We start from the raw sequence: 12,500 nt of genomic DNA, 5'->3' as shown, positions 1-12,500 counted from the left end.
CCTTAGACTGTTCCCTCTCTCCTTAGACTGTTCCCCCTCTCTCCTTAGACTGTTCCCTCTCTCCTTAGACTTTTCCCTCTCTCCTTAGACTGTTCCCCCTCTCTCTCTCCTTAGACTGTTCCCTCTCTCTCTCTCCTTAGACTGTTCCCTCTCTCTCTCTCCTTAGACTGCTCCATCTCTCTCTCCTTCGACTGTTCCCTCTCTCTCTCCTTAAACTGTTCCCTCTCTCACCTTAGACTGTTCCCCATCTCTCTCTCCTTAGACTGTTCCCCATCTCTCTCTCCTTAGACTGTTCCCTCTCCCTCCTTAGACTGTTCCCTCTCTCCTCCTTAGACTGTTCCCCCTCTCCCTCCTTAGACTGTTCCCCCTCTCTCTCCTTAGACTGTTCCCTCTCCCTCCTTAGACTGTTCCCTCTCTCTCCTTAGACTGTTCCCTCTCTCTCTCCTTAGAAGGTTCCCTCTCTCTCCTTAGACTGTTCCCTCTCTCTCTCCTTAGACTGTTCCCTCTCTCTCCTTAGAAGGTCCCCTCTCTCTCCTTAGACTGTTCCCTCTCTCTCTCTCCTTAGACTGTTACCTCTCTCTCCTTAGACTGTTCCCTCTCTCTCCTTAGACTGTTCCCTCTCTCTCCTTAGACTGTTCCCCCTCTCACTCCTTAGACTGTTCCCTCTCTCTCCTTAGACTGTTCCCTCTCTCTCCTTAGACTGTTCCCTCTCTCTCCTTAGACTGTTCCCTCTCTCTCCTTAGACTGTTCCCTCTCTCTCCTTAGACTGTTCCCTCTCTCTCCTTAGACTGTTCCCTCTCTCTCCTTAGACTGTTCCCCCTCTCACTCCTTAGAGTTAGACCACACATTCTCTGTAGCTCACTACTTGGAAAACATGACATATGCAGAGTATGTGGATTTAGGCTGGGATATAATCAGATCAGAGGTGGATCCACATCATAGAGCTCTTGACATTTAAAGATCTTTTCCGATTGAGCCGACATATGGAGCCTTTACAGTGGATGCAGTCGATTGAGCCGACATATGGAGCCTTTGCAGTGGATGCAGTCGATTGAGCCGACATATGGAGCCTTTACAGTGGATGCAGTCGATTGAGCCGACATATGGAGCCTTTACAGTGGATGCAGTCGATTGAGCCGACATATGGAGCCTTTACAGTGGATGCAGTCGATTGAGCCGACATATGGAGCCTTTACAGTGGATGCAGTCGATTGAGCCGACATATGGAGCCTTTACAGCGGATGCAGTCGATTGAGCCGACATATGGAGCCTTTACAGTGGATGCAGTCGATTGAGCCGACATATGGAGCCTTTACTGTGGATGCAGTCGATTGAGCCGACATATGGAGCCTTTACAGTGGATGCAGTCGATTGAGCCGACATATGGAGCCTTTACAGTGGATGCAGTCTCCTGCGAACCTGGGAATGTTGATGCTGATAATGATGATGAGGATGGTGATGATGGTGGTGATGATGAGGATGGTGATGATGATGGTGGTGGTGGTGATGTTGATGATAATGATGGTGATGATGATGGTGGTGATGATGATGGTGGTGATGGTGATGATGATGGTGATGATGATAATGATGATGGTGATGATAATGATGATGATGGTGGTAGTGATGATGTTGATGTTGATGATGATGATGATGATGTTGTTTAGGTGCTGGGAGAGGAACATCAACATGGGTTACTGGTGGATTATACGTTCTCCCATCCTGTTAGCTTACCTGGTGAGTTTATTCTCTCTCACCCTCTATCTCTCTCTCTCTCTCTCTCTCTCTCTCTCTCTCTCTCTCTCTCTCTCTCCCCTCCCCCTCCCCCCTCTCTCTCTCCCCCCCTCCCCCTCTCTCTCTCTCCTCCCCCCCTCCCCCCTCTCTCTCTATCTCTTGCTCTCTCTCTCAATTCAATTTCAATTCAATTCAATTCAAGGGCTTTATTGGCATGGGAAACGTGTTAACATTGCCAAAGCAAGTGAGGTAGATAATAAACAAAAGTGAAATAAACAATTAAAATTAACCTCTCTCTCTCTCTCTCTCTCTCTCTCTCTCTCTGGTAGAATAGGTTACTGCCTCTCTCTCTCTCTCTCTCTCTCTCTCTCTCTCTGGTAGAATATGTTACGACCTCTCTCTCTCTGGTAGAATAGGTTCCTCTCTCTCTCTCTCTCTCTGGTAGAATAGGTTACTGCCTCTCTCTCTCTCTCTCTCTCTCTCTCTCTCTCTCTCTCTCTCTCTCTCTGGTAGAATATGTTACTACCTCTCTCTCTCTGGTAGAATATGTTACTACCTCTCTCTCTCTCTCTCAATTCAATTCAATTCAAGGGCTTTATTGGCATGGGAAACATGTGTTAACATTGCCAAAGCAAGTGAGGTAGACAACATACAAAGTGAATATATAAAGTGAAAAACAACAAAAATTAACAGTAAACATTACACATACAGAGGTTTCAAAACAGTAAAGACATTACAAATGTCATATTATATATATATATACAGTGTTTTAACAATGTACAAATGGTTAAAGGACACAAGATAAAATAAATAAGCATAAATATGGGTTGTATTTACAATGGTGTGTGTTCTTCACTGGTTGCCCTTTTCTCGTGGCAACAGGTCACAAATCTTGCTGCTGTGATGGCACACTGTGGAATTTCACCCAGTAGATATGAGAGTTTATCAAATTTGGATTTGTTTTCGAATTCTTTGTGGATCTGTGTAATCTGAGGGAAATATGTCTCTCTAATATGGTCATACATTGGGCAGGAGGTTAGGAAGTGCAGCTCAGTTTCCACCTCATTTTGTGGGCAGTGAGCACATAGCCTGTCTTCTCTTGAGAGCCATGTCTGCCTACGGCGGCCTTTCTCAATAGCAAGGCTATGCTCACTGAGTCTGTACATAGTCAAAGCTTTCCTTAATTTTGGGTCAGTCACAGTGGTCAGGTATTCTGCCGCTGTGTACTCTCTGTTTAGGGCCAAATAGCATTCTAGTTTGCTCTGTTTTTTTGTTAATTCTTTCCAATGTGTCAAGTAATTATCTTTTTGTTTTCTCATGATTTGGTTTGGTCTAATTGTGCTGTTGTCCTGGGGCTCTGTAGGGTGTGTTTGTGTTTGTGAACAGAGCCCCAGGACCAGCTTGCTTAGGGGACTCTTCTCCAGGTTCATCTCTCTGTAGGTGATGGCTTTGTTATGGAAGGTTTGTGAATCACTTCCTTTTAGGTGGTTGTAGAATTTAACGGCTCTTTTCTGGATTTTGATAATTAGTGGGTATCGGCCTAATTCTGCTCTGCATGCATTATTTGGTGTTCTACGTTGTACACGGAGGATATTTTTGCAGAATTCTGCGTGCAGAGTCTCAATTTGGTGTTTGTCCCATTTTGTGAAGTCTTGGTTGGTGAGCGGACCCCAGACCTCACAACCATAAAGGGCAATGGGGCAATCCATAAAGGGCAATCTCTCTCTCTCTCTCTCTCTCTCGCTCTCTTTCCCCTTCTCTCTCTCGCTCTCTCTCTCTCCCCCCTCCCCCCTCTCTCTCTCACTCCCCCCCCCCCTCTCTCTCCTTCTCTCTCACTCTCTTCCACTCTATCCATTGATCTCTAGAATACTTCAACAGTTATTATGATGTATTAAAATGACTTATTAACTATCTGCATCAGCTTCTAGAATACTTCAACAGTTATTATGATGTATTAAAATGACTTATTAACTATCTGCATCAGCTTCTAGAATACTTCAACAGTTATTATGATGTATTAAAATGACTTATTAACTATCTGCATCAGCTTCTAGAATACTTCAACAGGTATTATGATGTATTAAAATGACTTATTAACTATCTGCATCAGCTTCTAGAATACTTCAACAGTTATTATGATGTATTAAAATGACTTATTAACTATCTGCATCAGCTTCTAGAATACTTCAACAGGTATTATGATGTATTAAAATGACTTATTAACTATCTGCATCAGCTTCTAGAATACTTCAACAGGTATTATGATGTATTAAAATGACTTATTAACTATCTGCATCAGCTTCTAGAATACTTCAACAGGTATTATGATGTATTAAAATGACTTATTAACTATCTGCATCAGCTTCTAGAATACTTCAACAGTTATTATGATGTATTAAAATGACTTATTAACTATCTGCATCAGCTTCTAGAATACTTCAACAGGTATTATGATGTATTAAAATGACTTATTAACTATCTGCATCAGCTTCTAGAATACTTCAACAGGTATTATGATGTATTAAAATGACTTATTAACTATCTGCATCAGCTTCTAGAATACTTCAACAGGTATTATGATGTATTAAAATGACTTATTAACTATCTGCATCAGCTTCTAGAATACTTCAACAGTTATTATGATGCACAAGCACTGATATATTAAGTCCAGTAACTAGAATATTGCATAAATCACAAATCTTCATTTGTTACTATTTATTAGATATCATTTTGTATTATGTCCATTCAGTGATCAAGTCTTAATGTTTAAAAAGGTTATTTTACATCAGACAGACAGACAGACAGACAGACAGACAGACAGACAGACAGACAGACAGACAGACAGACAGACAGGTTAGATAGACAGACATCCAGTTGGCTCTGCTAATATTTAGGCTTAATTTCTTTCTCCTTTTGTCTTTTTTCTCGTTCTCTTTCTCAGATGAATTTCTTTATCTTCATCCGGATTATAAAGATCCTGATGTCGAAGCTCAAGGCCCATCAGATGAGATACACAGATTACAAGTTCAGGTGGTTGAGGTCTTCAAATCCCTCCATCCCATCTTCCCTTCTAAAGTCATGTACTTTATATATTAACAGGTTATAGAGTTGTGTGTCTATTGTGTGGTTGGTGTCTGTAACATCCTCCTTTTATGACCCCAACTTTTCCTCTCGTCCCTTCTGCCTCCTCCTTTCAATATGATAACTCTCTATCTCTCTCCCTCTCCGTCTCTCTCCTTCTCCTCCCCCTTTTCATTCTGTCGCCCTCCTCCCCTTTCTCTTCCTCTCTCTCTCTCCCTCACCTTCTCTCTCCCTCATACTCTCTCCCCCGTACTCTCTCCCTCGTACTCTCTCCCCCCTTCTCTCTCCCTCATAGTCCTCTCTCTCTCTCTCTCTCTCTCTCTCTCTCTCTCTCTCTCTCTCTCTCTCTCTGTCTCTCTGTCTCTCTGTCTCTCTCTCTCTCTCTCTCTCTCTCTCTCTCTCTCTCTCTCTCTCTCTCTCAGGCTGGCTAAATCCACTCTGACCCTCATCCCTCTGCTGGGTATTCACGCCATCCTCTTCACCTTAGTCATCGATGAGTCCGTCCCCAAAGGTTCCAAGATGCGTCTCATCCGCCTCTTCTACGACCTCCTCTTCAACTCCTTCCAGGTCAGGAGATCAAACTTACATCACTTCCTGTATGGGCATCATCGGATATGTCCCATATGGCACCCTCTTCCCTATATAGTGCACTATTTTTGGCCAGGTCCCACAGGGCATAACATTATTAAGACTGTAATGTGGTGGTATGTTGTGTCACCATGGTGATAAGGTGTAACGCTGTCATAGAGGTGAAATAGGGTAGTAATAAGACTGTAATGTGGTGGTATGTTGTGTCACCATGGTGATAAGGTGTAATTCTGTCATAGAGGTGAAATAGCGTAGTAATAAACTGTAATGTGGTGTTATGTTGTGTCACCATGGTGATAAGGTGTAACGCTGTCATAGAGGTGAAATAGGGTAGTAATAGACTGTAATGTGAATATGAACATGTACATATGAATAGTGTGTAAATATAATTTTTGTTGTCTCTTGGTGTCTTTCCTATATGTATAAAAACAAATAGTATTATATAGTATATATATATATATATATATATATATATATATATAAAAATAGTATTATATAGTATATATATATATATATATATATATATATATATATATATATATAGTATTTCATGTACCATCTTATCTTGTTCTTGTCTATGAATTATTGGTGTAAAGTACTAAAGTAAAAATATTTTAAAGTATTTTAAAGTACTTCATATTTTTGACTACTTTTACTTTTACTTCATACATTTCCGCTGGCACCCAAATTTACAAAAGTAAATAAAATAAAAACAAGAACATCATGTCATTTGGTTTGCTAAATATTAGGAATTTGAAATGATTTATACTTTTACTTTTGATACGTAAGTGTATTTAAAACCAAATACTTTTTTATTTTTACTCAAGTAGGATTTTTCTGGGTGACTTTCACTTTTACTTGAGTCATTTACTATTAAGGTATCTTTACTTCTACTCAAGTATGACAATTGGGTACTTTTTCTCCCACTGCTTTTACTGTCTTTTATATAGACGCCAGGAAGAGTAGCTGAGACATGTGCAGTAGCTAAAGGGGATCCTAATAAACTAAACTAATGTGGTGTTACGGTGTGTTACCGTGGTGATACAGTGTTCTTAACCTCTCCCTCTCTACAGGGCCTACTGGTGGCCATCTTGTATTGTTTCGTCAACAAAGAGGTGAGTCTGAATGCCCTTTTTCCTCTCACTCCTCTCTCCCTCTCCCCCTCTCTCTCTTGTCTCCCCCCTCTTGTAGAATCTTATCATTATCTGTCTTCATCTGCTTCTCTCTCTCTCTCTCTCTCTTTCTGTCCCTCTCTTTCTCTCGCTCTCTCGCTCTCTTTTTTCCTCCCTCCTCTCTCCTTCTCTCTCCCTCAATCTGTTTGTCTCTCTCCAGGTCCAGTCTGAGATGTTGAAAAAGTGGAAGAGGTGGAAGCTGGGTAAAGACATCGAGGAAGAGTACCGTCATACATACAGCCACGCGCCTCACGTCAAGAGCGGCAGCATCGTCACCGGCAACCTGGCCGGTGTCCAAGACAACGGCAGCGACCCTAAAGACTCACAGTTGACCCCCAACCCCGACTACGACCCAGATCCTAACCCTGCCTCAACCTCCATCACCCCCAATGAGAGCAGTAGATTGGTGGGGTCCTGCCACAACAGGACGGATAAAACAAAGACTCAAACCTCCCTGCAGTGTCCCTCCACACCACATGGTGGCACTAACAACTGCAGCACTCTGATGGAGGACATTTGTCTGGAGGAGAGGGCTCAGAGTTATACACGCCCAGAGGAGGGCGCCGAAAGCAACTTCTGACCAACGGGGGAAGACCATCCCCGGCCTATGGATAGATTGATTGGTTGATTGATAGATTGCTAAAGTGTCCTGGTGTAGAAAGAGACAATACTGGACGGGACCGTTAATGCACTGCAGGTCCAGATCCTATGGATTGATTGGTTGGTTGGTTGATTGATTGATTGATTGATTGATTGATTGGTTGGTTGATTGATTGATTGGTTGATTGCAGGTCCAGAAGCCTTGATGGTCTGAAAATATGAAACATTTTACTCTTTATTTTTCTGTGACCATATTTTGACCCCACGGGATTGACCACATTCCCCACTGTGTTCAGTTTGACAAGGACTACTGCTAAATGGAGACTAGCAGGCCTGCTAGCTGTGTTCAGGTTGACAAGGACTACTGCTAAATGGAGACTAGCAGGCCTGCTAGCTGTGTTCAGGTTGACAAGGACTACTGCTGAAGGGAAACTAGCAGACCTGCTAGCTGTGTTCAGGTTGACAAGGACTACTGCTAAATGGAGACTAGCAGACCTGCTAGCTGTGTTCAGGTTGACAAGGACTACTGCTGAAGGGAGACTAGCAGACCTGCTAGCTGTGTTCAGGTTGACAAGGACTACTGCTGAAGGGAGACTAGCAGACCTGCTAGCTGTGTTCAGGTTGACAAGGACTACTGCTGAAGGGAGACTAGCAGGCCTGCTAGCTGTGTTCAGGTTGACAAGGACTACTGCTAAATGGAGACTAGCAGACCTGCTAGCTGTGTTCAGGTTGACAAGGACTACTGCTGAAGGGAAACTAGCAGACCTGCTAGCTGTGTCCATGTGTACGACCGCTAACCAAACGCTACCCTCGCTCAACAACTCCCTGGCTGTGCTCCGGGTTCTCCTTCCCTTTTATAGAAGTGCACTAGCACCCCCGTCAATCATTTAAAGCGTAGGATTGGTGTAGCTTCACATTGGCTGGAGGTAATTACCAAACATTTTCAAATTCATGTGAGGAAGTCCACACCGTGTGTCCCTGTTCTCTACTGCTACTGAGAGCTTCACTTGTCCTCTATGTCTTTGTGAGTGTGGCCCAAACGGAGCACTATTCCCTATATAGTGCACTACTTTAGACCAGAACCCTATTGTATATAGTACACTACTTTAGACCAGAACCCTATTGTATATAGTACACTACTTTAGACCAGAGCACTATTCCCTATATAGTGCACTACTTTATACCAGAACCCTATTGTATATAGTACACTACTTTAGACCAGAGCCCTATTCCCTATATAGTGCACTACTTTAGACCAGAGCCCTATTCCCTATATAGTGCACTACTTTAGACCAGAGCCCTATTCCCTATATAGTGCACTACTTTAGACCAGAGCCCTATTCCCTATATAGTGCACTACTTTTGACCAGAGCCCTATTCCCTACATAGTGCACTACTTTAGACCAGAGCCCTGTATAGTGCATAGGGTGCCATATGAAAGCTCAGCGCTGTGGTTCTGTATGACCCTCAGCAGCCACCGTACTTCACTGTTGGCTTGCACAGTTTAGTTTAGTTCAGCACGTTCCTACCAAAACACCCATGGAGACGTCTTGTTGATAACAGCTTGCATAACTAAACCATTCATATTATAGATCTAATCCGTGTCAAAATAAGTGACATTTACACAGATTTACAAAGATTTACACACGCACACACGCACACACAGAGAGGCACACACACACAGAGAGACACACACACACACGTTCCTGCCAGAGCGTTCTATCTCTGCCCTCTCAGCCCAGGACAGGACCAGATCAGAACACCCCAGAGAACAGACTCAGCTGTGGAACAACGGGACATTCCAGATTGTTGCCAGGTCTGTCTGGCATTCAGACAGACATTTCTGGAACCCCCAAGGATTATGGGACTGTGGAGGACTGGACCTCCCACTGTCTCTCTGAGAGGATTATGGGTAGTTTGTTTGGGTGTAATTTGTTTTGGAGTGAATATTGAGTTTCTCCATGAACTGTTGGCCCCATTTGAGTGGACAGACAGAGAAACAGACAGACTCACAGACAGAGAAACAGACAGACTCACAGACAGAGAAACAGACAGACTCACAGACAGAGAAACAGACAGACTCACAGACAGAGAAACAGACAGACTCACAGACAGAGAAACAGACAGACTCACAGACAGAGAAACAGACAGACTCACAGACAGAGAAACAGACAGACTCACAGACAGAGAAACAGACAGACTCACAGACAGAGAAACAGACAGAGAAACAGACAGACTCACAGACAGAGAAACAGACAGACTCACAGACAGAGAAACAGACAGACTCACAGACAGAGAAACAGACAGACTCACAGACAGAGAAACAGACAGACTCACAGACAGAGAAACAGACAGACTCACAGACAGAGAAACAGACAGACTCACAGACAGAGAAACAGACAGACTCACAGACAGAGAAACAGACAGAGAAACAGACAGACTCACAGACAGAGAAACAGACAGACTCACAGACAGAGAAACAGACAGACTCACAGACAGAGAAACAGACAGACTCACAGACAGAGAAACAGACAGACTCACAGACAGAGAAACAGACAGACTCACAGACAGAGAAACAGACAGACTCACAGACAGAGAAACAGACAGACTCACAGACAGACTCACAGACAGAGAAACAGACAGACTCACAGACAGAGAAACAGACAGACTCACAGACAGAGAAACAGACAGACTCACAGACAGAGAAACAGACAGACTCACAGACAGAGAAACAGACAGACTCACAGACAGAGAAACAGACAGACTCACAGACAGAGAAACAGACAGACTCACAGACAGAGAAACAGACAGACTCACAGACAGAGAAACAGACAGAGAAACAGACAGACTCACAGACAGACTCACAGACAGACTCACAGACAGACTGTATAAATGTAAGATATTCAGGTCCTATAAGGACAGCCAACCTACCGACCACCAATCGGACAAAAGGATGCATCATACCAGCTCTTACCTCCAGGGGGACTATAAGATATGGGGTACTCCCCCCATCCATGCACCCCTCCCCCCTTTCCCCTCTTCCTCTTTTCGTTGACCCGACATATTCTGTCAGAATGTCTGTATGGTTGTGGACTAGCGCTACGGACTAATGGAGATATTACAATGTCTGTATGGTTGTGGACTAGCGCTACGGACTAATGGAGCTATTACAATGTCTGTATGGTTGTGGACTAGCGCTACGGACTAATGGAGATATTACAATGTCTGTATGGTTGTGGACTAGCGCTACGGACTAATGGAGATATTACAATGTCTGTATGGTTGTGGACTAGCGCTACGGACTAATGGAGCTATTACAATGTCTGTATGGTTGTGGACTAGCGCTACGGACTAATGGAGATATTACAATGTCTGTATGGTTGTGGACTAGCGCTACGGACTAATGGAGATATTACAATGTCTGTATGGTTGTGGACTAGCGCTACGGACTAATGGAGATATTACAATGTCTGTATGGTTGTGGACTAGCGCTACGGACTAATGGAGATATTACAATGTCTGTATGGTTGTGGACTAGCGCTACGGACTAATGGAGATATTACAATGTCTGTATGGTTGTGGACTAGCGCTACGGACTAATGGAGATATTACAATGTCTGTATGGTTGTGGACTAGCGCTACGGACTAATGGAGATATTACAATGTCTGTATGGTTGTGGACTAGCGCTACGGACTAATGGAGATATTACAATGTCTGTATGGTTGTGGACTAGCGCTACGGACTAATGGAGATATTACAATGTCTGTATGGTTGTGGACTAGCGCTACGGACTAATGGAGATATTACAATGTCTGTATGGTTGTGGACTAGCGCTACGGACTAATGGAGATATTACAATGTCTGTATGGTTGTGGACTAGCGCTACGGACTAATGGAGATATTACAATGTCTGTATGGTTGTGGACTAGCGCTACGGACTAATGGAGATATTACAATGTCTGTATGGTTGTGGACTAGCGCTACGGACTAATGGAGATATTACAATGTCTGTATGGTTGTGGACTAGCGCTACGGACTAATGGAGATATTACAATGTCTGTATGGTTGTGGACTAGCGCTACGGACTAATGGAGATATTACAATGTCTGTACATGTAGATGGTGAAGATACAAGGTTTGCTATTTCTGTGGATGTTTTATTCTGTGACCTCACCGTGCAGGAAAACCTCTAGATCGTAGGTCCTGGAGAAACTCCTATGCTTGTGATCTACCCCAGCGTTTCTCAGACTAATCAGAGCTTGATGATGCAAATGGCTAATACCCAATAGGCTGATCTGTCCTCACTGAACCCACGTACAGTGTGTGAGGTCGAGGGCGTCGTCATCATGAGTAGGGCCCAGAGGATTTCCTGACTACGTTAACTAACCAGGAACAACTCTGCAATCCCATGCAACACCAGCTAAAGGCCTGGGCCTGTATTCACAAAGCGTCTCCTGAGTGGCACAGTGGTCTAAGGCACTGTAGCTACAGTGCCAGACGCATCACTACAGACACCCTGGTTCGAATCCAGGTTGTATCACAACCGGCTGTGATTGGGAGTCCCACAGGGCGGTGCACAATTGGCTCAGCGTCGTCCGGGGCAGGCCGTCATTGTAAATAAAAATATGTTCTTAACTGTCTTGCCTAGTTAAATAAAGGTTTAAGAGTATGAATGCTGATCTAGGATCAGGTCCTCCTCCTCCATGTAATCTTATTTGTTATGTTCTGAAAGGCAAACCTGATTCTAGATCAGCGCTCCTGCTCCTATTCTTAGACGTATTGAGAATACGGGCCCTGGGTAGGTCCCATGGGCAGGGTAAACTCCTGTCTCTAGCCTACCCATGACGTGATATCTCCATGATGTGTAGAATGTACATACCAAGTTCTAAAACAGAGAAGAAGAGGAATGAAATATGTTGTTCTGTGTTCCGTTAGAAGTCGACATGATTCTAATGATTCTAATGATTAAAAGAGATGACCAACTGACCATCAAGACTGTTCTCTCTTTCTGCGTCCTGAAGGTCACTTATTCTCTATCTAGTGCACTACTTTAGACTAGAGCCCTATTCCCTATATAGTACACTACTTTAGACTAGAGCCCTATTCCCTATATAGTGCACTACATTAGACCAGAGCCCTGTTCCCTATATAGTGCACTACTTTAGACTAGAGCCCTATTCCCTATATAGTGCACTACTTTAGACTAGAGCCCTATTCCCTATATAGTACACTACTTTAGACTAGAGCCCTATTCCCTATATAGTGCACTACATTAGACCAGAGCCCTGTTCCCTATATAGTGCACTACTTTAGACTAGAGCCCTATTC

At 43.5% G+C, this 12,500-nt stretch overlaps 1 protein-coding gene across 1 annotated transcript in view; it reads left to right on the top strand.

Annotated features, from left to right (window-relative positions):
- Positions 1–7,230, top strand: part of LOC139369546 (glucagon receptor-like) — a 68,021-nt gene extending 60,791 nt beyond the window's left edge. Inside the window, exons 10-14 of the mRNA XM_071108791.1 lie at positions 1,665–1,734; positions 4,673–4,761; positions 5,235–5,379; positions 6,474–6,515; positions 6,733–7,230. Of these exons, the coding sequence (XP_070964892.1) occupies positions 1,665–1,734; positions 4,673–4,761; positions 5,235–5,379; positions 6,474–6,515; positions 6,733–7,152 (766 nt within the window). The 3' untranslated portion in view covers positions 7,153–7,230. The remainder of the gene's footprint in view (positions 1–1,664; positions 1,735–4,672; positions 4,762–5,234; positions 5,380–6,473; positions 6,516–6,732) is intronic.
- The last annotated feature ends 5,270 nt before the right edge of the window (positions 7,231–12,500 follow it).

Source organism: Oncorhynchus clarkii, chromosome 17, assembly GCF_045791955.1.
Source record: "Oncorhynchus clarkii lewisi isolate Uvic-CL-2024 chromosome 17, UVic_Ocla_1.0, whole genome shotgun sequence".
Lineage (NCBI taxonomy): Eukaryota > Metazoa > Chordata > Actinopteri > Salmoniformes > Salmonidae > Oncorhynchus > Oncorhynchus clarkii.
The sequence above is the reverse complement of the archived record's forward strand: the minus strand, read 5'-3'. Positions and strand labels throughout refer to the sequence as shown.